Source organism: Aspergillus puulaauensis, chromosome 3, assembly GCF_016861865.1.
Source record: "Aspergillus puulaauensis MK2 DNA, chromosome 3, nearly complete sequence".
NCBI classification, from domain to species: domain Eukaryota; kingdom Fungi; phylum Ascomycota; class Eurotiomycetes; order Eurotiales; family Aspergillaceae; genus Aspergillus; species Aspergillus puulaauensis.
In genome coordinates this window covers 2,240,391-2,263,482 of record NC_054859.1, presented here as the reverse complement: position 1 = coordinate 2,263,482, position 23,092 = coordinate 2,240,391, and the positions used below count along the sequence as shown (strand labels likewise).

Here is a 23,092-nt window from a genome sequence, read left to right as displayed (position 1 = left end):
GGATTAGTTTAACATTGGTCAAATAATGTGTGGTTGCTAATTGGCTCCCGCATCGCCACCGCTCCGGTCATCGGCCTCATTTTCAAGCCTGAATTCCTAGGCAGCAACCCACCACCACTAAGTACCTATAATTCACATGGTTGGAATCCTTGTCATCATCTAGCGCGTGTTCATCGTCTCTACACTCCAGATATGCGCCATCGCATGGTCTGATGGCTGGTCTGATGGCTCAAGTTGCCGTGTTCAGAGCACCGGTCCTTAGTTCATGTTCTATCCATGGATAGTCTGCAGCGGACCAACATTCATTCTTCCCCAGCCACACAAATCACCCGTGCGAGTGCGAGTACAATGTAGGCTCATTGAGCAGGCTGGAGGCTCAACCCTGGTGTTGTAGATGGAGATGCCCAAGGGTGTATACTGCATACAAAATAGTGGTTGAGTGCCCCGTAAGTACGGAGTAATATGCAAATAATTGTGTGGTCGTGTGGTGGGTTTCGACCCCAAGTATATGAGCCAAACAGCTGCGTGGGATCGGGTAATTATCGCCCGCCTGGTTTAGGCCCGATCAATCATCAGCCAGATCCAACTGGAAAAGGTCTCTGGCCGGGACCAATTGTGCCGAAGCAAGTCGGGAAGATGCGACTCGGACCGTGAATAACCTTCGGTGAGGGCACAGCATGGCCGGAGTACTACGGTAGCAGCGGGGAGTCCATCCCATCGCAGCCTCCAGTGTCCCCGCAATCAGGATAATTTTAATTAAAACACGGTAAATTTGCCCCGGAGCCCCTCGATGAGGTCACAGGAACACTGCTTTTTCTTTTCTCTTTCTTCTACATTGTTCTCTTCTTCTCTGTATTACTTTTGGGATTCCCTTCTGCTCTAGTTACGATCCTATCCAGGTAGCTGAACCTCATACTACCCCGCCATGGCCACCCCGCAGGAACTTGTCCCCCAAACCGAATCTATCGCTGAGGTCTATGCCACCGACGATGCGTCTGCTAGAACTGCCACTCCAGAGCACCTGAAGCGCTTCAACAGCTTGGTCTCCCAGTTCAACAAGGTCTACAGCCACCGGCCCGATTTTGTCGCGCGAAGCCCTGGTCGCGTGAATATTATTGGAGAGCACATCGACTACAACCTATACGACGTCCTTCCTACAGCCGTGAGTGTCGACGTGATTATTGCCGTCAAGGTCGTCCCTTCTGCTGGCTCAGAATCCACCGTAAAAATCGCCAATGTTGTGCCGGACAAGTTCCCGTCTCGGGAGTTCACTGTACCCAAGGACACGGACGTGGAAATCGACCCCAAGAAGCATGAGTGGGTGAATTACTTCAAGGCTGGACTTGTCGGCGCGCTCAAGGTTCTGCGCAAGAGTGGTTCCTTTGCTCCAGCTAGTATGGAGGTACTTGTGGACGGAAATGTGCCTCCTGGTGGTGGTATCTCCAGCAGCGCGGCTTTCGTCTGCTCTAGTGCGCTCGCTGTTATGAAGGCCAACAACCACGATGTGTCCAAGCAGGATTTGCTTGATCTAGCCGTCGTCTCTGAGCGTGCCGTCGGTGTATACTCCGGAGGGTAAGTCACTCAGCTTTCGTCTCTTATGGAATCCTATCAACTAACCCCCTTACGCGGGTAGCATGGACCAGGCTGCTTCCATCTTCTCTCGCCGCGGATACCTCCTCTACACCCAGTTTTTCCCCAACTTCTCCGCACAGCACGTCCCAATCCCCAGGGCCGCCGAAGAAATCACTTTCCTCATGGCCCAGAGTTTCGTCACCTCCAACAAAGCAGAGACAGCCCCCCGCCACTACAACCTCCGCGTTGCAGAATGTACACTGGCCGCCGTCGTTCTCGCCAAAGCTAACGGCATCCACCTGCCCAAGGACAACAGCTCCCTCGGGTACAGCCTCCGCAACTTCCATAACGAGCTCATGCGAAAAGAAGGCCGCCTCGGCGACCCCCTCGAGTACCAAATCGACTCTGTAATCCAGGCTACTCTCGACCTCCTCACCCAGGAACAGGGCTACACACGCGAGGAAATCGCACAACTGCTATCCATATCCGTCCCCGAGCTCGAATCCACATACCTCTCGTCCTTCCCCGTCCAAGCAGAGCGCTTCCTTCTCCGCCAGCGCGCCCTACACTGCTTTAGGGAAGCCCGCCGTGTCTTAGACTTCAAGGCCTGCCTCGCAAACCACTCAACACTAGACGACAAGCGCATCCGCTACCTCGGACAACTTCTCAACGAGTCGCAGGACTCGTGTCGTGAGGTTTACGAGTGTTCTGCTCCCCAGGTTGATGAGATCTGCGCCATTGCGCGCAAGGCAGGAACATGGGGAAGTCGGTTGACAGGAGCCGGGTGGGGAGGATGTACCGTTCATATGCTGCCTCAGTCAAAGGTTGAGGCTGTAACGAAGGCACTGAAGGACGGCTACTATCTGAAGCATTTCCCTGATATCAGTGAGGAGAAGTTGAAGGAGGCGATGGTTATTTCCAAGCCATCTAACGGGTCATTTATGTAGGTGTCCGCTCCGCTAACAAGAATCTTGAATAGGTTTGAGAACAGCACTAACTTGTCTGCAGGATTACGGGAGCCGCGATTTCAGAGGTTGATGTTTGAGTATAACGAAATGACGAGAATTGATAGGATAAGGATGTCTTATTTGGCTTGCTGTGTAGTCTTTAATAATATGATTATCCAACGCTGTCTATCCAGTTATTACTAACCCTAATCGCAGTGTCTCTCGCGAGGTACATCGTACCTCGTACCTATAAACAAAAGTATTTGTATAGGTGCGTTTCGGATTTTTAGACGACATTTTAGTCGTATGTATGTGGTTTGGCCGAGGATTGCACCACAAACGGCAGCCCCTCGCGCAGCCTATTTATTGCTATTTCTGGCCAGCGAACAAAAAATTGGGCCGCGATTTGGTATAGGCTTCGTAGTCTATATCTTTCCAAAATTAGGCAGGCGCGTTGACTTCTTGACCAGGGTGCTGGTGGATGTTTCCTAGTATCAGCGGGTAAACACCCGCGATGCACCGCTGGTATCTCGATCTTTTAGAGGAATTAGCGGCAGGAAGTTTATGTCTTTTTCTTAGCAGCGGTTTTTCCAAAGAAGTCGCTCATCTTCTTCATTCCGCTTGTGTTGACCTTCTTCAATTCCCTAACGCCCCTCGACTCGGCAGCCTTCTTTTTCTTCTCTTCCTCTTCTAACCGGCGTTTCTTTTCCGCGCGCGACTCTGAAGCATCATCATCCTCCGCATTGCGCTTGCGGCTGAAGTCCCCAAGGGATCGGGAGGCCAGTGCTTCGGCGCGAAGGTCGGCCAAGTGCTTTAGGTGGTCATTTAGTGGTTTAAAATCAATAGGAGTTTCCGGCGCTGACACCAGCTCATCAAGTTTGATGCAGAGGCCTGAGTTGATGTAAGACGATTTGAGGAAAGTCAGAGCGGTGGAGAGTCTTTGAAGGCGGACTATTGGCTCCGGACAGTTTTGTTGCTCTGGGAGTTCTTCTTCGGCGGGCGTTGGGGTCGTCTCGCTTGCGGGTGTCGCAGAATCAGAGGTTGAGCTGGCTGATGTATCCGTAGTTGTTGCCGTAGATTGCGTGTCCTTGCCTTCTTGGGATTCAGCTTCGTTCTCGTCCTCTTTAGGTGTTGTTGATGACTTGGCGACGTCGGTCCTCGTAACAGCCACCAAAGGCGCTGCTAAAGCCTGCTTGACGAACCGTTCCTCTAAGCTTTTGGGCAGACCCTGCGCAATCATTCGCTCCGCCTTTGCGAGTAATTCTTGGAAGAGCTTGGTTTCGTTCACTCGGAACATCTTCTCGTCGCCTGCCTCCACGGAGTCGCATACAGCCTCTACGCGGCGGAGCAGTGTATCTCTATAGGTAGCATTATACAGAATGTACCTTAGATGTTTTGGTAATTCTTGAGAGTCGATAATATCATCCAATGGCTGAAACAGTCTTTTCCCTTCATCTGACGAGCGAGAAGAAGTGAGGAGGGGAATCGCAAAGAATAGAATGTCAATTGGCGTGGCGACTAGAAGCTCTGCCGTTTTGGAGACCGTTCCCTGCGACTTCTGGTCTTTACCCTCACTGGTGTAGAGGATACTCCGTGGGAATTGCGACGCGACAACGGTGAACTCGTACACTCCAAGTTTCGGACAGAAGAAGTAGCGGGTAGGATCTCCTGTCCGTGGGTTGGGTAGCGTGACGAATCTGGCGTCCGGACTGGCAGAAGAAGGGAGAATGAGGGTTTTGCTGGGTTCCATGGTGGTCTCCGCAGGTTGAGGCTGGGATTGTTGGCCGGAAGACGACAATTGCTTCGGAGGAGGGGCGGATCGAGTTCGCATTTTGGGGGTGTCTCGAAATTGGCACTTGCAGCTGTTGGTATCCGATTACTCAAAACGTCGAATGTTTTAATGAGTGGTTGCTATATGGGGATAGTCAGGACGACGCGTCTCCTTCGTTTCGGCGTGACGCGCGCGTCTGCGGCAGATCAACTGCCAAGCCTCCGTCACCTTAATTGATCATATTGATTGCTGCATTTGCCCAACCTTCAAAAATATTATGACTGCGGACAGAGACAAAGCCCTTGTGCGTTGATCCAACCTCGACTGACCGTAACTCTTCCGGTATCAGTGTTCCTGCCGGAGAGGAAGTCACTCCTTCGTTTACGCGACTTCCCACGCCGTCCTTTCCCCGCAATCCTTGTGATCTGGATATGGCGAAGACGCCATTAAGACGCCGAATAAAAGGAGGAAACAAATAGTGACACGATCACAATTGTGCCGCTTTTCTGCGATATTTGTTGTTGTTTTTTTGTTTTTTTTTTTCTAAATAGGAAGTGGAGGTTTGTAGGGCCACCAGTGAGTTGCGGACCCCGAAAGGATTGACAAAGTTGACTAACAATAGGATCATCATTTAGTGGTTGAGACCTCGTGGCCGCCGAAATCCCCGAGGGAGGCCCTTCTCAGCTCACCTAGCGGACGACGGAGATACGAAGAGATGCAACGCCGTCGAGATAATCTAGCATCACCCTTGAAACATGCAACTACAACGCCGAATCTTCGGGCAACGACGAAAGCGACACAACTGTTGAGGGACGGATTGGACGAAGGCGAAAGCGGAGATGAGGATACGGAAGAGGACGAAGAAACGTTGCAGCTGAAACTAGCTGCCATTGAAGCACGACTCAAGCTGAAGCAGCTACAGAAGGGTCGGGGGAAAACAGGCACTCCAAACCCAGATCGCCATGGGGATGTGGGCGCACTACATAGACCTGCGTCGGCTGTGAGTTTTTCATCGCGTGCCCAGGACCAATCTGCCCATAGTAGGGCCTCGCGCGAGCCAAGTAGCCGGGATAACTCCGACGACCTCCAAGTACCGATGTCACCAACCCGGCGTCTTGCACCGCCATTGGAGCCCGCATCCCCTGGGAGGTATAGGTTGGGTATCGACAAAGGACTTAAGGGTAGTGATGTGTCACTGAGACGTCCACCAAGCTCAAAAGGGTCCGATGCGCGATCCAACAGCAGACTCGGTAGCCGTGATGGGCCAATATCCAATCCGCGAAATACATTGGTACCCCAGTCACATTCGTTTGACGAGACGCGAAGCAAAAGCTTCAGCGAGCGAATGGCCGAAGGCCGCGCGGCAGAGAAATCTCGTAGGGAACGAGATGCACGAGCCGAGAGGATAAAAGCTGGCCGAAGCTCAGCATTTCAATACGACAAAACTGAAATGGAAGCGTTCAAGACAGCCGCGGCGGAAAGGCGGCCTGAATCTCCTTCTAAGCTTCTGACAAGGCACGGGCGAACGGATAGCTTTAGTCGAGAAGATGTTATGAGATCGGTGAACAATCTCAAACCCTCTCTCAAGAGAAGTCAGACGACTCCCACTCTGCGAAGCGGCGAAGAAACCGAGCCGAGGTCGTTTTTACATCGACGTGGCCAGAAGTCAGAGGCTCAGTCATTTTCTTCCCAGCCTGAGCGCTCACGACAAAACAGCCTTACAGACGATGCTTCTAACGAGACCGAAAGGGCGTTGGAAAAGGCGCCTGATGCATCAAAATTCGAGCCGTTTTCTTCACTTCACCTTTCAAATCGTATCCTGCCACACTCATTCTTGAACCGAACACTTGAAGATAAGAAGGCTCTTCGCATACCGGATCTCCTTCGGATGATCAAAGGCGCACCATTTGAGTTGCCAGAAGATATCGACGGAGATTACGTCGTATTTGGCATAGTAGCCTCGAAATCCGATCCGAAGCAAGTGAAAGAGTCTAAGAATGTCACTGCCCAGGCAGCTGATCCATTCGATGATGGATTGAACAACAAGAATCAGTACATGGTTATCACTCTCACCGACTTGAAATGGACCATCGACCTGTTCCTATTTGATACTGCCTTCCCACGGTATTACAGGCTCTCGGAAGGGACTGTGGTCGCGATTCTAAACCCTACGATACTCCCACCGCCTAAAGACAAGATAGATACCAACCGGTTTAGTCTCTGCATATCTTCCTCCGATGACAAAGTCCTCGAGGTTGGGACCGCACGGGATATCGGGTACTGCAAAGCTGTTAGGAAGGACGGTAAAACCTGCCGGTCCTGGGTAGATGGCCGAAAAACTGAATTCTGCGACTTTCACGTTGACCTCCAAGTGCGTCGCGCACAAGCAGGCCGGATGGGAGTGAACGGCGGAACAGGCATAATTGGCCCTGGAGGCCGCTCTGGATCACGCACCGGGTTTTACGGCGGACCCGGGCGATCCACACAAAAGGGCCCTGGGGGGCTACTTCGGGCAGATGGCGCCAAGTATGACCGTGAGACTCAGTCCTTATACTATGTGACACCCGGCTTCAAGCCACGAAACAATACTGGGAATTCCTTCCAGCATCTGCGGCCTGGTCAGTCCGCAGCTAATCTCATTGACGCCGACGTGGACGACCCATTCATCGCGGCCGGTAAGATGGGCCGCGGCATGGAAAACAAGGAAGAACGCTTCCGTCGCCGCCTCGTGGAACAGCAACGGGAAAGAGAGATCACACAGAAGATCACCTCATCCCGTGCTGGTGGAGTCGCTGGGGAATACCTCCGAGCCCAGAATAACGAAAACACTCCAACAACAAACAAGGCCATGTCTCGGTCAGGAGCCCAGCATAGGAGAGCAGGCTCCGGCGACCCAACACTACCGTCGACCTCACTGGCTGACGGCAAGCCGCTCGGTATGAGCTTCAAACGAGCAGAAGCGGTGAGGCTGAGCCCTAGAAAGCGTGCGCACGACGGCGACAAGCCGCACGGAAGCGGTGTCAAGAAGACGCGCTTCATAACCTCCAAAGGCATCAAAGAGGCTGGAAGGGACAGCCTGGGAGGCAATCCTGATGCCATACCGCAGACGAATGATTTCGATGACGACGACGAACTCGAGATTGTTTAGCCCACAGTCTACTGCCAATTCATCAACATCACCATTTTCGGATCTATCTTGAGTTGAGAGCCAAAGCATTTTTATACTGACGCACTACGATACCCATCACACGCGAAACAGCCCTCTTTACTACATATAAATCAATAAATATCAATTATACTCATCCTACCTCGACCACAATCGTTTCCCCTCGCTCGCTCACGCCTTGAACGCTAATCTCCGGATAAATGACTGGTTGAACGCACTGCTCATGAAAATAGAAGTTGGATAATCAGGCATTTGCATATCGTGACGGTTCTTGAGAGAAGGAGCAAACAAGAGGGAACAACTACTTACGTTTACGTGTTACGAACTCAAATGGAGTCTTCCATCCCAAAATAAAGGAGCATAATTGTTGGAGTTACTGATAGCTATGTTGATTGAAGGTTGCATCTATTTTCTCCTGCGCCTCTGCATCATTATATTCTACTGCGTTATCCGCTGGTTTCCGCTTGGATTCAATACATTGAAGCGTCTATCTGCGCTAGGGAGTGTCTCTGGTAGACCTTATCTGAACAATCAAACTTGCATGTCATTTCAGCATTCCCTAGCTGTAGTGAGAGGCACCTCTAAAGGTCGGGATGATGCCTCTGCTGTTGTATTCACCCTATACGAACTTATTAGAAACGATAACTATTTCGCAACCATTCCCCACTGGGAGCGACCCATCGACTTGGTACAGAGTATCACTGATTGGATTCCCACTCGCAAGTTGGACGCCGGCGTAAGTATCTCAATGCGCTATAGCTGGGGCAGTATTGTTTTCGATGGGAGAGGCCGCCGCAAAGCAGATTGCTCAAGGAGGCTAAAGGTAATGGGCCAGTTGGCTAGTAAATTCTCCAAGAAAGACTCATTTAAATCAATTTATCAATGCACAACTTAACCTTCTCAGTACATTCACCCACCAAGGCTCTATCCAAACCCGCCGCGGCTGAGCAACAATTACCATATCTCCAACCCTACCACAGCCATAATTGTGCCCAGCATAATCTATGAAGTAGGGGGAATAGAATCACTGTGGATGCAAGGAGGTATTGATAGAACATTATATTGGCAAATTACATAGTCAACTCATACACCTCCAAACCTGGCATGAGGGTATAGCACCCAGATAGCTATGCCGATGGTGGCTTCCCATCCCCAACAGGGATACTGGCATTATAATTGCCGAAACAGGCCTCCTGGTACGCCGCCTGTTTGGTAAGCTCAGGAACCTCCCCAAGGAAGCTCTTCAAAGGACAGAAACCATTAACGGAGCCATTGCAAGCCGAGAGACCATCCAGTGGAAGGGGCGCATTGTTAAGCACAAACCGGATGTACTGCTGCGTATCAGACTGGGAAGTAAGATCCGGGTTCTTGTACATCTGCGCCTGGAGATCATGGAACGATGTGTCCTTAGGACAAGTCCAGATCTCGGAAACCAGGCGGGCTCCAAAGGGAGTTAATTCGTTCAGTTTGAAGTGGCGCTCAGGTGCATGCGAGACGGTAGAAGGCATGCCCTGTGGGCTATACTTGAAGTAGTCCAGACCTAGCGCTGCAAGAACGGAGACGATGACGTCGTCGTGCGACATGTCCATGAAGAGAGGCTGGTTGAGTGGGAAGGTATCTTTGTTACCATCGTATGTGGAGTTGATGCTGCTCTCGCTGGTGTCGATCAATTTGTTCTGTAACCGCGCCGCCAGCTCCTGCACATAGCCAATGCCCTGCGCACGGCCGCTGGGAGAACCAAGGCCGTACATGTCGTAGAATTGGAGGTCCAGGAAGTACTCAAAGTCGCGCCACTCTTGTTCCGTGAACAGAGTACAGAAGGATGAGCTGCCTAGCGTGGCGTACTCGTATGGACACATATTGAACATGCCTAGCACTTCTAACCCAGCGGTTTGTTTGTCCCTCGAGAAGAAATCACCAGGTAGGTAGGCAGCGAAGCGTTCAGCGGCATTCTTGACCATTGCCGGGAGGAATTCGGCGGCTCTGTCTTCACCCTCGTCTAGGCCCTTTTCACACGTACTTGTTGGCGAAAGGGTATTGTTGAAGCCGCTCTTCTCGGGAGTGAGGACGAGGTCATACTGCGCATAAGAGCCGTTACCTCCAGTGTTGGCGAAGAACCCACTTGACCACCAGCGAGCACTCTCCAGGATGCGAGGGTAATCGGTAGTGCGAAACTTGGGCTTCGGGCGAGGCGTACCATCCGGGAACACATTCAACTCCGCATCCCAGTTCGCCTGGCCTGCAGAGGCCCCATACAGCAGCCGCCCATACTGGCTCCAGAACCTTGCACCAGAGGCTGCCTCAGTCGCAGCGCCGCTGGGGAGCAGGTCCTCCAAGCCCAACAAGTAATCCCAGTTGTTTAAGAAGGCAAGCGGGCCGGTACCAATTTTGGTATGCGGGTGTTTCTTCGAGGCATTCTTCAGCGCAGATACAAACAGTTCCATTGATCCCCCGTCCAGTGGATAATCCGTCGCATATCGTTGCGCATGCCGGTGCAGGATGTGCACCTGGGACAGCTCGCACCTTTCGGGGGAGCCACTTGGTATGCTGAAGTCTGGTGCATCTGCATACGGACTGAGATTTCCCCAGCTCTTTGTAATGTCAAAGCCAGACGGATAGGAGGTTCCTGTTGGAGCGGCGGGTGTTGAGCTTGAACTTGGAACCGCAGAAGTGCTGGAGGAGCCGGGTATGGCGGCACTGCTTCCCGCAAGGGAGAGCAGTGCGATTGCAGAAGCAGCCAGAGTTGCCGGGGCCATTGGGGAGTAAAAGAGCTTGGGTAGGTGAGTGAAAACAAGCTGCTGCCCGTGTGGAACTGTGGATTGGCTTTAGACTATATATACGCTGTACGCTGGCCCTTGCGTTTCTGGCTAATTTCGGAACATCGAGCTGGTTTGATGCCTGGCTTTGCCTTCTGTGTCCGATCAACGGTGAATCCCGTAGACCTGTCACTAACTCACTATCAGCGCGACGTGCTCCACATGGACGAAGGTTTTCCATCGCTCGACTGCGGGGTTATACCTGGTAATGATGTCGATTGGGCGAAAACATCCAGGTTGCTGTGTCCGTTGCATTGATGATTGAAGTGCACGCCGTCGGGTGTGACACTGGAAATGAGCGATCGGCATTCCGCAGTAAAAGCAGGTCGACCTCCAACTCATGGGAGCCAACTTAGTCCTCTTCAGGCAGGCGTAATGCTTCATCGGTCAATTTGGGTTGAGATCCGCAGCGCGTGGTTTATTCTTCTTACGCCGGTGTAGACTAGTACCACGCTTCTCCAAAGCTTAGACCTTGGCTAAGCGAGGTGCAGTGGGGAACATGGAAAAATACGGAGTAGAAGGCTGATAAGGCTGTTAACAGTACTGACAGTTTATCATTGTTTGGTTGTCTACCTAATAACATGACACGCTATGGAATAAGCAACTCGGAAACAACAAAACAACATAACATTGGATGGTTCCAGTGGTTCCTGTTCCTGTTCCATTCCGTTCCCATTCCCGCTCCCGCTCCCGTTCCCGTTCCAGCTCCGATTTCAATTTCAATTTCGCTCGAGCTTCAAATGAACAATGCACTCCCTGTACTAACCGAATAAACGCAAAGTGAACTGAATGCGGCTGGATGCATTAAGGAGCCGTGGTAACCGAAACAACAAATGGAATCCTAAGGAAGAGAAATAAAAGTGAAAAGACAAGTCGTAGGTTTCCGAACTCCGGCAATGGTATCACAAAAATAGATAAACTTTCTCTGTAACAACTTTATAATAATCGAGGGTATAGTTGTGGGATCACGATGAAGAAACAGCAGCTCGATTTCCCCGGGTTTTCTTGGGGGCGGGCCCACTAGGGCTGCCAACAGTATCTGCGTCACGTTTTTTGGCCTTGGACGCTGCAACAGGAGGGGTCTGCTTCTTTCGCAGCCAGCCGTTGAATGGACTGATATGTTTGTTCTTGGCTTCAGAAGCGGTTGGGGTCTCACCAATTTCCAGCTCGCGCTTAGCCCGAGACCGCAAAGATCGTATCGAAGCTCCAGGTGACGCAGGAGTTTCGACGTTAGAGTTTGCGGGTGGGTTCGTTTGCTGTTGTTGCGAGTGAACGTCGGCAATGTGATCCAGGTCCTCTGCAGAATCTGCGTCATCAAGGACATGATCCTCGATATCGGTAGCTGCTTCCTCATCTGCGTCATCGTTCTCCTGCACCGCACCTCCACGGGCGCCGAGGAAAAGCACACGGGGCCTGATCGATGAGCGAGTCAGAGGTCGATTGTTCTCTAAGACGGCCGAGTCCAGTAGATCAGGCCGAGACGCCAGTAATCCCAGGTCGTCATCATCTTCTCCCTCCTCATCACTGCCAACATCGTCGCTGAACTTGCGGAACATTTTCTTGCCTCGGCTGCGAATTTGTTAGAGATAAGAGAGTACTTTTGAGCTTCGGGGGTTACTTACAAGACGTAGACCATGCCATCCTCGCGCTTGAGAGCCTCATCGACTTCTTTGTCGCGGCTTCCGGCCCTGCGCCTAGACGCGCGAGGTTTTGTGCTGGCGGATGTTTTTTGGTAGAATGGATTTTCTTCGCTTGCATCGACTTCGGGGATTCGATCACGGGAATCGGTGTATATTTGGATCGAATTATCCTGCGAAGCGTCGTCGGTGAAACTGTCTAATGAAAAGCCCGTTTGCTTCTTCTTCTTTTGACCCGACTGCGTGGGGAATAACACTCGTGCTGTTGAGCCGGCATTATCAACGACCTTTTTCCGTGGTGTTTTAGCCGGCGTGGGAAGCATTCCTTCTGTAATTGTCGACCTGAAAAGACGGGAGGCTTGAGATTGAGCGGGTTTGCTGGTGTTGAATGAGTCTGGATCATCAAGTTGTGTTGCAGTGTTCCGGCCCGGCATCTTCTTCCGAGGGCTCACTGGTGACCCGGGAGGTGAGAGGGTTTCAGTTTCAGCCGTCTTCTGCTTCTTCGTGCTCCGCGAGGTGCCACGTCCTTGGGAAACAGGAAAGGAGGGCGGAGGAGTTGTGCGAGATTCTGTGGAAGCGCGCTGACTAGCTAGACGGGCCGAGTGACGCGTAGAATAGGGCTCGTATTGATCATATCCAGCGCCATGTCGAGGGGTCGGAGGAGTTCTCAGGAACGACGGAGGTGGTGGAGTAGTCGCCATTGTGAAATCAGAGCAATTTGCGCAGAATTGGTTCGCAGGTTCGGTTCACGGTTGTTGACACCACATGAAAAGCGAAACCGAGATCCAAGAAGTGGATTGTCGCGATCTTTACAGGAGGTGAAAGCTGTTGAAGGTCTCGACACGTCTTAGGGGATCAAGGGGAGGCCGACGCGATTACACCAAAGCCGACCGTGGATGGTACCCAATTTCTATACCCAACGTTGTTACCGGGGACAAGCGAAGCGCAGAGAGTGAAAACTCCAAATATCACCAAAGACAGGTTGATAGAGATGAGAATGAGCGATAAGCGATGGAAGAAAAGAAGAAGGGGGAGAATGGAGATGCAGAAGGGCAGTAACAAAGAAGTGGGCGAGGAAGTCGGAATGCAGAGAATCACCAGCCACACAATTAATCACCCGCCAACTCAGTCCAGCCTCGCCCTGTGCATCCACTGGAATGCCCCACTATAACTAGCCTCAACTTTACATTATCAGTTGGTTTTATACCCCTCTTGTTGATTTACGCCTTATTCACTTCTTGTTTACAAACAATCACACACACGCACGCACACAGATATAGTTATCCAAAAATGTCTCCATACAGCGCCGCCGAGGAGATGGACCGCCTCCAACTCTCCGATGAAGACACCGAAGACCTCTGGGACTCGCCGTCGAAACGCGGAAAGAAGAAAATTAACCAGGCTCCGATTAAGCATGAGAGTTCCCCGCCAGCAGCAGCTCAGTCCGATCTTGATGAGGGAACACTTTTCGACCGTCAAGAGGCCCGAGAGGCTGCCCTCCGAAATGAATTACAATCTGTGCGCAATATAAACCATGTTATCGAGAGTCTGCTGGGCAGTCTCGATCGGGCAAAGGGCAATATGGACGTACGTCAATTTAGGGGCTCCTGACCAGGTACACAGTCAATTAACAGTAACCTAGAATGTCTCACGAACTGTCAATTCCGCCTCTACCCTTCTCAACACCTGGACGCGCATTCTATCCCAAACGGAGCATAACCAGCGACTTATACTGGACCCCAACTGGCAAGGCGCGACTCAAGACGCAGCCGACATTGAGAACGAGGAATACCTTAGGCAGCAAGCCGCAGAGAGGCGGGAAAGGGAGCTCCAACAACAAAGAGAAGCGGCGGCGCGAAAGGCCGAGGAGGACGAGAGAAAGAGGGCACAGTCAACAACCTCCAGGGGCACGCGGGTCGTTTCCAAGGGACGAGCTCGGGGCGGACTGGGAAGAACACCTAGTGTTTCCTACTCAACAAGTGGAACAAGGACCACGTCAACAACGTCAGGCACAAAATCATCTACAACAACTACACGGAGACCGGTCAGTGGGATCGCGCGGGGTTCGGGGGTGACGCGTGGTCGGGGTAAGCAATAAACAAGAGAAATCTACGGGCGGATAGGCTTTCTCGATGCTCAGTAATAGACACAATTTTTTTTTCGCAGCAGAATGATACCCATGCAGCCCATTGATAGGAGAGAAATGATTCTAAAAGCAAAGGTTCGTAGTAGTAACCAAGTTAACACCGGCTATGAAACATTCCTGCCTCAGGCGCCAAGCCACCACCGCCTGACGCGATTCCCCGATAAGCAACTTGTATACGATCGCAGACAACGACGACACAAGCCCACGCGATAATCCTCGCATCGCCGCACAATGAACTTCGCCCCCTATCAGGACGAATCGCCCGAGGTAGAGCGCGCGTTCTCTCCGACTCCCGAGAACCGCACCAAGTCCCCCGTCGCCCGATCGCCTCACAATTCTCCCCCGATCCCAGGCCTTGCTTCCGCCGGCGGACTCTCATCTCCAAACCAATTCGCAGGAACCGGCCACATAAACACTAGCGGATATGGGAATACGGCGCATGGATACGGAGATCTGGAGGGCGGAAGATGGAACCTAGGGGCATTTGAGACGAGTCTGCCCATTCGGATGGACGTTGAAGCTATGCTGGCATACCTGCTTCTTCCTCCGGCTGGTGGAGTTTTCCTACTTTTGCTAGAACACAAAAGTGACTATGTTCGGTATGTGCTATGATAGGGCTGGTTTTACTGGGATTTGCTGACTTCTGTGATTTTTAGATTTCACGCATGGCAGTCAAGCATGCTGTTTACTGCCATTTTTGTAAGTTGCGCCTGCAATTTTCCCTCTAGACATTATTCTCATGTGCTACAGATAATCCACCTTATATTCTCATGGTCCAGTTTTCTATCATGGATACTGTTTATTTGCGACATTGGGTTGATCGGTTTCCTCAGCCTGAAAGCCTACCGCGATGGTAAGATCCAGGATATTAAATGCTTGCAGGTTAGAAGCTCATAATAACACAGTCGATACCCTCGAACACTTTGAAGTTCCTATCTTTGGTCGACTCGCAAACTCATTTGTCGACAACGAATAAACAGCGGGTAGTATATCCGTTGTTTCCCTAACTTTGGCATATGCCAGACGACCTCTGCCTTACCGTGGCACTATTCTGTGTAATGGCACACTGTATATTGTTAATTCAGGCAATGCCTTCCTTGTTGAATCGCTGTGTTACCAGTGCGGGCGTTTTTTAAGATTTGACCTGTATGATGCTCAATAGCATGCCCTAATGGATTGTGTCTTGTATGTATTTAGATTCTGGGGGATTGTACAAGATTCACAGATAATAATGAATATTATTAGCGCTTTATATTGATGTTTATTTACCACATGAAACATTCTCTTTCATTGTTCCAATCCCTTCCTTTGTCCTATACAAAGCAGAGTTGCAGCCGTAGCATCTCATTCAAAGCATCTTATTCAATTGACTGGCGGCACCAACGACAATGGCATTGACGAATCTTCAAGTCAAATCTCAGTTGCCTCCTGTTGTCCTTCATTCTTATATCTGTTTCAGTGGCCTTTAACAATTACCAACTTAGCCAAAAGTTATCACGTCCCCCTGTTTTGGCTCTTTATCATGTCTTTACCCTTCATCAATTCAGACACACTGAATATTGATTCAGAAACAGTTTAACACAAAGGCGATGCACTTTTCTCTATAACAATGGAAACAATCCCCCGTCTCTCTCAACTCGTCGTTCGGAACATACCTACCTACCTACCTACCAACTCAACCAACAGGGAACTCAATCCCCTTCATTCGAATCAAACTTCAAACCCCACACAAGAAAGCAAAATGTGCAACGTTCAGCGCGTTACCAACACCTGCGGCCACATCAACGATCACGTCCTGATGTCCTGCTACGCCGCAAATGGCGCGGTAGCCCGTGCAGCAACTGACCCTCAAGCCGCGGCCGCAGAAAACGTAATCCAGAATGCGGGCTTTCATGCGAGAAACCAGCCATACTGCAAATCCAAGTCTCCTAAGGTCTTGGCTTCGCCCAAGGGCTTCAAGTGCATGGTCCTCGGCTGTGGAAGGGCCGGTTAATGAAACGAACCGATTGAGAACTCGCTCTCCCACTTGTTGACAAGGAGCGTTTGAATTGGTGAACCGGGCGAAGAACCTGGGCAGGCGGCCGTGAGCCGGGCTGCAGAATACCATTTTCGATACCAAGTAAGTTGACCTTGAGACCAGTGTGGAAGCCTCGAGATCTGACCTCTTTTCTTTCCTTTCTCTAGGAGTTTCATTGGCTGGTGCTATGAATACCGTATCTATCGTCTTTCTCGACCCTCTAGCTACCCATCTGTGTAGATAAGGAAGAGCATTCGCGATAAGAACATAGCATCAATGCATTACTCTTAAGAGAATTATGATGAACATATTAGTTAGAGCTACCATAGCGGGTTGATGCACCCTCCCATGGTTGGGATTGGGCGGGACTTAGGGCTCGGTGAGCCAAACAAACTCTCGGCATCTTCGCTCGTATTCTGACCTTCGAGACTCTTGAGCAAATGAACAAACGAGATTGCATTTCTTTAACTATTTGTTTCACTACAATTTATGTCTTATGGGCTTTCTTGAGCAACATAACTCTGTCGAACCGGCTCAGCTCAATGTTTCAGTTTGTGGAGGGGAAGCGTAAGTGTCATTCTGAAGGGCATTATCACGAACCAAACACAGAATAAAGAAACTTAAAACAACTCAAAGATCAAAATCTGCGGTAGCAAGAATCAAAAACAAAAGACAATGAGACATTATTATCAGAAACGACAGACATACTCAGGGCATAGGAGTCAATAAAAAGCGAGCGTCGCCAAGAATGGTCAAAATCGGGGAAGAAAAAAAGGGGGGAATGGAGGGGAAAAAAAGAAAAGAATTAGGCAAAAAGGCGTATACATCAAGGTATCTACATCATGAACACATAAAAGGCAAAGAAAAAAAATTCCCGTCGTAATTGGCCGCGAGATTGTTCATCACATGGCTGGCCCATATTGAGATAGTCGAGTATAGATGGATAGATTATAATAGATCATGACTCAGATCTAGATAATCTGGAGGTAGTTGCTCGGCACCAACCCAGTTCTCATGCGGGTTGTGGTAACTTCAGCTTCCCACCAGCCGTCATCCTGGAGTCTGATCACGGAGAGGACGTCGCCCTTTCCGAAACCAAGTTCCTCGGGAATGGCTGCGGTATAGCTGTATAGTGCGCGGGCTAGAGTACAATAATGTTAGTTATGTGAGCTATATTATATAACCAGGTTGGTTGGTACGTACCAAAATGTAAGATTGGACGGCCATCACGGCTGAACTGTCTTCCAGGATCCGCAACTGCCATAGATCTGCCCCTAGATCGACTGCGCTGGCTTGCACCGTCATAGTATGACATTGGTCTCCTAGGTTCTCTCTGCGGGGATCCGTAGCCGTCACCACTGCCACCATACATGTCAGGCTGAGAAAGCTGTAGCTCCATGCCTCCAGCGCTCGATGGACGAGCTTGCTGTTTGAATTGCGGCTGGGGGGATACAGCTCGAGGCATTGAGTTCTGCGAGGATCGCTGAGCATACTCGTTGGGAGAAGCGCCTCCAGGGGAAGCGGCCGTTGTTGGGGAGGGGGCAGCGCTGAAAGACCCTCGTTTTGCAAAGTCGTGCGGGGAGTATGGCCCGTCGCTTGGGCGCTGGGGCGGAGTGGAAACACCTGGTGACTGGCTGTAGCGGCTCTTCACGCTGTTTGCTTGATAATTACTTGGGTTCGGGCTCGCAGCACGGCTGTATTGGCTCATGCGTGACCCCCCACGAGGGCTTGGTTGCGGTTGGGGGCTTGCACTCCGTCGAGGTGCAGGTGCGGGTGATTTGGCACGAGGGACTTCCTGTGACTGCCTGGGGCTGCGGGTCGACATTGAAACAGGGTTCGCCTTGCCTCTGAGCACGTTCTGCGTCTGACCTGTGTACTTTTGTGTGGTCTGTTGCATTTGTTTGGAAGTGAAAGCCGGCTGAGGAGCTCCGAGGCGCTTCACCGAGGGATCGTTATAGGCCGGGGGAGGATTGGCCGCTGAGTTTGCGCTGTAATTCGACGTAGGTGCTGATGGAACAGGCGTGGCAATGCCATGGTATCTATCAGCAGAAACCCGGGTTGCCGACTGCTTCCCACCACCAGCGCCTTTCAGGTCTGCCAAAGCACGTGCAATAGGGTCGAGGTCATCTCCTCCTTTTGGCGGCGGCGCTCCCTTCTGGGGTTTATTCTTATCTGGGGAAGCAACGTCAAACACATTATTTCCGACGTTCAATTGGAAGTTAGCCCGTGGGTCAACCGGCTCTGGGCTAGCGGATCGCTTAATATCATCCATGGCCTGCGGAATTTGAATCTGTTGAGGCTGTGGGGGCTTCTGGGGTGTTGGAGCTTTAATAGGGCTGGGCTGCTTCGAGGGGGAATCCCAAGTTCTCCGGCTAGGTGGCTGAGAAGACCCCGAGTTACGGTCCTTGTCATGGCGGCTCTTGCGTCGGAACGGGCTGTTGCTGAAGAATTTCTTCTTCGGGGACGGCTGCGGCTCTCCTCCACCACCTATTCCTGGAAGGGCCACGCCATTTGTCGGCTTGGTCGGGGATTGTCTGGCACTGGTAGGCTCTTGACTAGACACTGAGGTTGCGTTAGAAACTTCACTCTGGGAGTCTCGACTGGATGGCCGGTAGCCACTGGCAGTTCCTGAACTGCGTTCGGATGGAGGACCAGTTCGGCAAAACATTGTCATACCGTCCGTTGGATACGCGTTGTGCGGTATAGCTGCAATTTCGCCGTGCTGGTTCGGGTCGTAGTTCGGCGGGAGATGGCCTCCCCGACGAAGATCTAGCGGATTGGGCTGCTGCTGCTGCTGCTGCTGCTGCTGTACTGGCTGTTGCATTGGCGGCTGCGTCGGCTTTTGCGGGGTGACCGTAGCTTCTCTGCTCGATGGCGTGGAAGGTCCATTCTGAGCCGGATTCGCCGGTTCAGGTTCTGTGTCATGATGGGACTCATACGTCGATGGTTGCGGAGAAGAGCTTCGGAACGCTGGGTTGATGGTGCGCTGGAACTGAGCCACAGAGTATCCCTCCTCTTCAGATATGTCGGAACTGGCATCGTTTACGTCTCCCCGGGAGAAGTTGATGAACTTGGGGGCATCGGGGATTTCCTGGCCCGTGCCCCTTTCCTTGATGAAGTAGACGATATCTTTCTCGACCTCGCAATTCTCGAGCGAAAGACGAATCCTTTCGCAGGCCTTGGGGAGTCAGCTATGAACCAAAACCACTTTTCGAGTCCCAAGCCGAATTTTATAAAAAGGATTGACTTACAGCATCATCACTCACGCATACTGTAGAGGCAACGTTGGCGTAAGTCCAGAGGCTGCTCTTAGTAAAATCGATGCGCTCTTCTTCAAGGTCTTGGAATTTCTAGAAAATTGTTAGCTTTGCGTACCAGGAGGAATGATTCGTGACAAAACGTACATCGCAAGCAGACTTCCATTCCTTATTCCAGCGGACAGTCGTATCTGCGAGGACTTTGACTGCGGCATCGTATTCACTGCTGCTAGATGCAAGTTGGATCTGGGTCTTCTCCAGCTTCGCTTTGTTCTTTCGCTCTTCCTGGCCCATCACCATGTGGCCCTGCGCGAGATAACCTTTAATACGCAAGCAGTCCTGCTCGTATCGATCCCGTGTCTACTCCTGTTAGTCCACCTATTGCTTTGGTATTGTGATAGCGGTTATTTACCTTATTCACTGTCTGGGTTTGCTGCATTTTGGTCTTATGAATGCGCTCAATCCCATTTTGAATAATCTTTCTTCGTTCCTTGTTTCCCCCTGCAAAGGCAAGCAGGGGCTCTTCTAGCTCTCGTTTCATCTGCCCGGCGATTGCGGCATGAGCTTTTGCAATGGCCTCGGTTTCTCCTCGCACAGTATCAAACGATGCTCGAAGCGAGCCTGTCTCGTTGGCCCCAAGGGGCTTGCGGCATAGTGTGAGCAGCTTGCGGGCGTATTCGTCCTCAATTGCGGCGCGGACTAGGAGCTGTTAGAATAACACTCGGACAAGTAGGATCCTAGATCATGGCGACGAACTATTGTAGAAGGTCTTCAATTCATCGCACGAGGTCTTCGAAGCGTGCATACGATCCAGCATGGGCGTAACGCCGGCATCTTCCTTTCCCCAGAAGTTATTCGCAACTGCATCGTTACCGTTAGCCTGTCTGCGCCTGGTCCTCAACGGCGGAAGGGGCCTTACAAGAGAGGGCCACCGTGGGCCCGTCTGCAACAGTTCCCGGCATAGTAATTATGATGTGTTGGATTTGTTGAGCTTTGGCCAGCCTTTGCCCATTTAACGATCGTGAGACAGGACGGGTCAGCCCAGGATATAGAAGAGCATGCGCTGAAAGGCACAGAAAGATTCGAGTAAATTGGCAACAAAAGCAATTGAAACAGCCTCCAGTTGCAGCTGGAGCAGTACTGAAGAAAAGCAGCAGAAGCAGCTGGAAATGGTGGAGATAGACAGGTATGGTCTCGTGGGGAGTGGAATGGGCGCTGGGTCATTATTTACTGGCGCGTCTCTCGGGGCAACCATCGCCAACTGTCTGCCAACTCTCTCTTGATCGGCGACGGCGCCAAGCCCACTCAAGATCGCGATCTAGACGTCGAGGAGCATTTAACTGTGGATATGGTTTCTTTACTTGTATATTTAAATCCGTTAATGTTCACTATTGTTGCTTGATGTTTCGGAGAAAAGCCCGGGCTGCGATCGGTGTTGACATGCCACACGGTCTCCCTTGGCATCCACCTTGCGTGTTGCACATAGCACTGCGTCATGTTCGGAAATCACACGCCAACTGGGATCATTACTGTTGTAACTCGCAAGCCTCCGCTCGCAGTTGAGGAATAGAGTTATCTTCCACTGAAGTCCTTATCGCATTTTCTGGTGGGAGCCAACACCTTCCCTGCGGTATCCCAGGTACTTCGGTTATATATTTTATTCGGAGAAGTATACTTAGAGAGCTACCAATGACTGAAAATGATAAATTTAAAGAAAGGCAATACGAGTGTCGCATGTCCTATTCTCTTTAAAACAACAGGGAAACCTTCCCAACCCACATGCATCTGGAGTAACCCTAAATGAGAGCCCATGGAGAAACAAAATATTTGCGGGGCCGGTTACCGACACAAACTACTCCAACGATTCAATTCATCTTTTGTCCCTAGGCCGTTTAACGTACACAATACTCGACCTGCCCGGGCCAACTATGCCAGACCCATCAATACGCTACGCAGACGTAACTTACCCCCCCGCAATTTCTAGACACGCATAAGACTGAAGCCATCTAGGTCGCTGTTACATTCACAGCAGACCAATTTCGGGGCATCTACCGTGGCAAGGCCTACCATGCGCCTGATTTCTCAGAGGTCATACAGCGCGCAAAGGAATATGGCTGCGAAAAGATCATGCTCACAACCATGTCTCTCCCGCTTGGGTACGATAACCTGAAACTCGTCCGCCAATTCCCAGAGACATGCACCATGACACTCGGCGTGCATCCTTATCATGCGGCAGAGATATACGCTTCACCCGAATCCTCAGATACCGGGGACGCTGTCGGTAATATCAACGACGGTAGCAACTATCTAAACGAACTCCGCAGTTTCGCCAAAACACTCATCGCGGAGCAAAATGCCGAATCAGGGTCACCACTTGTCGCCTTTGGCGAGATAGGCCTGGATTATGAATACCTCACCCGCTCAGACAAGGCCACCCAGCAGCGCGCATTCCGCGAGCAACTAGCTCTCGCAGTTGAGCTCCAGCTGCCCCTGTTCTTACACGTGCGCGACTCCTGCGCCGACTTCATCTCCATCATCGAACCGTTCCTTGCGGACCTTCCGCGCCGAGGTCTTGTTCACTCCTTCGCTGGAACTAAAGATGAAATGCTCCAGCTCACTGCGCTTGGATTCGATATTAGTGTGAATGGCGTTTGCTTCCGTACAGAGGAGCAGCTAGAAATGGTCAGGTGTATTCCGCTGGAGAAGTTGCAGCTCGAGACCGATGCGCCGTGGTGTGAGGTCCTGGAAGCGGATGAGAGGATTAAGCCGTATTTGGAGGGTGCGAGGCCGCTCCCAGGTAGTAGGAAGCATGGAAAGTTCCGGGCCGGGGAGATGGTGAAGGGGAGGAACGAGAGCTGTGCAATTGACAGGGTGGCCATGGTTGTGGCGGGAGTAAAGGGGATTAGTTTTGAAGAGGCTGCAATAATGGCATGGGAGAATAGTGTAAGCATGTTTGGATTGGGGGTGAGGTAAGTATTGAGGTCTTGGGGATCAACTAGGTACGATAGACACAGAATCATTTTAGAGACATTGAATTTTCTTTTCACACAGCTCATGCTATCTAAGGGCTGTGAATAAAGACAGTGAATGATGATTTATTATGGTCACCTGGAATCTAATGCCGCGAGACTTCAGTAAGATCCTGTCAGCGAACTGTTAGTTACTCTCTTGTCACAGCGTAAAGCAACATGTGAAGTAAACTCTGCGAAGTAAACTCTCCGTTGACAGCATTTCTTCGTGGTGAATAGACGATGGTTCAGCGATTGGCATAATACCAGCTCCTGGGGATCAAGGGCGCGCTACCACGGACAGTGAGTGTGAGTACCAACAATGACTCGATGAAAGAGTCTGGAGAGCAGAGTGAATGCCTGCCGAAGACGGGCGTAATCCCAGCGTTTGCACCGTTTGTTCCTACCTTAGTCATATAGCATATGTCACATGACACCAAGCTCCAGACCATCACGTGCCTACATGCAGTCAAAGCAATAGTTGCAGTTTGTTCATGAGTCTGCGCTAAAGAGGATGCCCAAGGCCCTGAAGCTATGCTAACTGCGAATTGTAATTTGCGAGGATAAACTCTGGAAATTCTGCGGGTGTTTGTGGGAGCAATCGCCATCAACCCTCGACACTCGTAGCCTGAATCCTCAGGCGGCCACCCACCGCCTCGAGGCTCATCGTCCACTCAGTTTCGCTTTCTCTGCCCGTCATTCAGACTTCGGAACTTCTCTGCCACAAAGCAACACATCCTCTCATTGCCATCCGT

The 23,092-nt window shown here is 51.1% G+C and overlaps 10 protein-coding genes across 10 annotated transcripts; 6 read left to right on the top strand and 4 right to left on the bottom strand.

Annotated features, from left to right (window-relative positions):
• Nucleotides 1-925: 925 nt before the first annotated feature.
• Nucleotides 926-2,617, top strand: GAL1 (galactokinase galE; the record flags this gene model as incomplete). Its single annotated transcript, XM_041702046.1, has 3 exons — nt 926-1,572; nt 1,634-2,515; nt 2,581-2,617. The coding sequence occupies 3 exons, from the start codon at nt 926-928 to the stop codon at nt 2,615-2,617; spliced, it is 1,566 nt and encodes a 521-aa protein (XP_041554870.1).
• A 464-nt stretch (nt 2,618-3,081) lies between these two features.
• On the bottom strand, nt 3,082-4,350 carry APUU_30901S (uncharacterized protein; the record flags this gene model as incomplete). The annotated part of the gene is made up of 1 exon (XM_041702045.1): nt 3,082-4,350. One exon carries the CDS (start codon nt 4,348-4,350, stop codon nt 3,082-3,084), a length of 1,269 nt encoding a protein of 422 aa, XP_041554869.1.
• A 515-nt stretch (nt 4,351-4,865) lies between these two features.
• On the top strand, nt 4,866-7,438 carry APUU_30899A (Mcm10/DnaG-type zinc finger protein; the record flags this gene model as incomplete). The annotated part of the gene is made up of 2 exons (XM_041702044.1): nt 4,866; nt 4,926-7,438. Coding segments are annotated over 2 exons (2,514 nt in total).
• A 1,145-nt stretch (nt 7,439-8,583) lies between these two features.
• APUU_30898S (histidine phosphatase family protein) lies at nt 8,584-10,212 on the bottom strand (the record flags this gene model as incomplete). The annotated part of the gene is made up of 1 exon (XM_041702043.1): nt 8,584-10,212. The coding sequence occupies one exon, from the start codon at nt 10,210-10,212 to the stop codon at nt 8,584-8,586; it is 1,629 nt and encodes a 542-aa protein (XP_041554867.1).
• Nucleotides 10,213-11,237: 1,025 nt separating this feature from the next.
• Nucleotides 11,238-12,610, bottom strand: APUU_30897S (uncharacterized protein; the record flags this gene model as incomplete). Its single annotated transcript, XM_041702042.1, has 2 exons — nt 11,238-11,841; nt 11,895-12,610. 2 exons carry the CDS (start codon nt 12,608-12,610, stop codon nt 11,238-11,240), a joined length of 1,320 nt encoding a protein of 439 aa, XP_041554866.1.
• Nucleotides 12,611-13,199: 589 nt separating this feature from the next.
• On the top strand, nt 13,200-14,007 carry APUU_30896A (DASH complex subunit DUO1; the record flags this gene model as incomplete). The annotated part of the gene is made up of 2 exons (XM_041702039.1): nt 13,200-13,496; nt 13,552-14,007. 2 exons carry the CDS (start codon nt 13,200-13,202, stop codon nt 14,005-14,007), a joined length of 753 nt encoding a protein of 250 aa, XP_041554865.1.
• A 279-nt stretch (nt 14,008-14,286) lies between these two features.
• On the top strand, nt 14,287-15,031 carry APUU_30895A (DUF4870 domain-containing protein; the record flags this gene model as incomplete). Its single annotated transcript, XM_041702038.1, has 3 exons — nt 14,287-14,654; nt 14,712-14,908; nt 14,961-15,031. 3 exons carry the CDS (start codon nt 14,287-14,289, stop codon nt 15,029-15,031), a joined length of 636 nt encoding a protein of 211 aa, XP_041554864.1.
• Nucleotides 15,032-15,796: 765 nt separating this feature from the next.
• APUU_30894A (uncharacterized protein) lies at nt 15,797-16,048 on the top strand (the record flags this gene model as incomplete). The annotated part of the gene is made up of 1 exon (XM_041702037.1): nt 15,797-16,048. The coding sequence occupies one exon, from the start codon at nt 15,797-15,799 to the stop codon at nt 16,046-16,048; it is 252 nt and encodes an 83-aa protein (XP_041554863.1).
• Nucleotides 16,049-17,043: 995 nt separating this feature from the next.
• On the bottom strand, nt 17,044-20,291 carry APUU_30893S (formin-binding protein HOF1; the record flags this gene model as incomplete). Its single annotated transcript, XM_041702036.1, has 7 exons — nt 17,044-17,213; nt 17,276-19,250; nt 19,324-19,422; nt 19,477-19,689; nt 19,742-20,028; nt 20,086-20,190; nt 20,249-20,291. The coding sequence occupies 7 exons, from the start codon at nt 20,289-20,291 to the stop codon at nt 17,044-17,046; spliced, it is 2,892 nt and encodes a 963-aa protein (XP_041554862.1).
• Nucleotides 20,292-21,257: 966 nt separating this feature from the next.
• APUU_30892A (TatD family hydrolase) lies at nt 21,258-22,302 on the top strand (the record flags this gene model as incomplete). The annotated part of the gene is made up of 2 exons (XM_041702035.1): nt 21,258-21,287; nt 21,340-22,302. 2 exons carry the CDS (start codon nt 21,258-21,260, stop codon nt 22,300-22,302), a joined length of 993 nt encoding a protein of 330 aa, XP_041554861.1.
• Between the last annotated feature and the right edge of the window lie 790 nt (nt 22,303-23,092).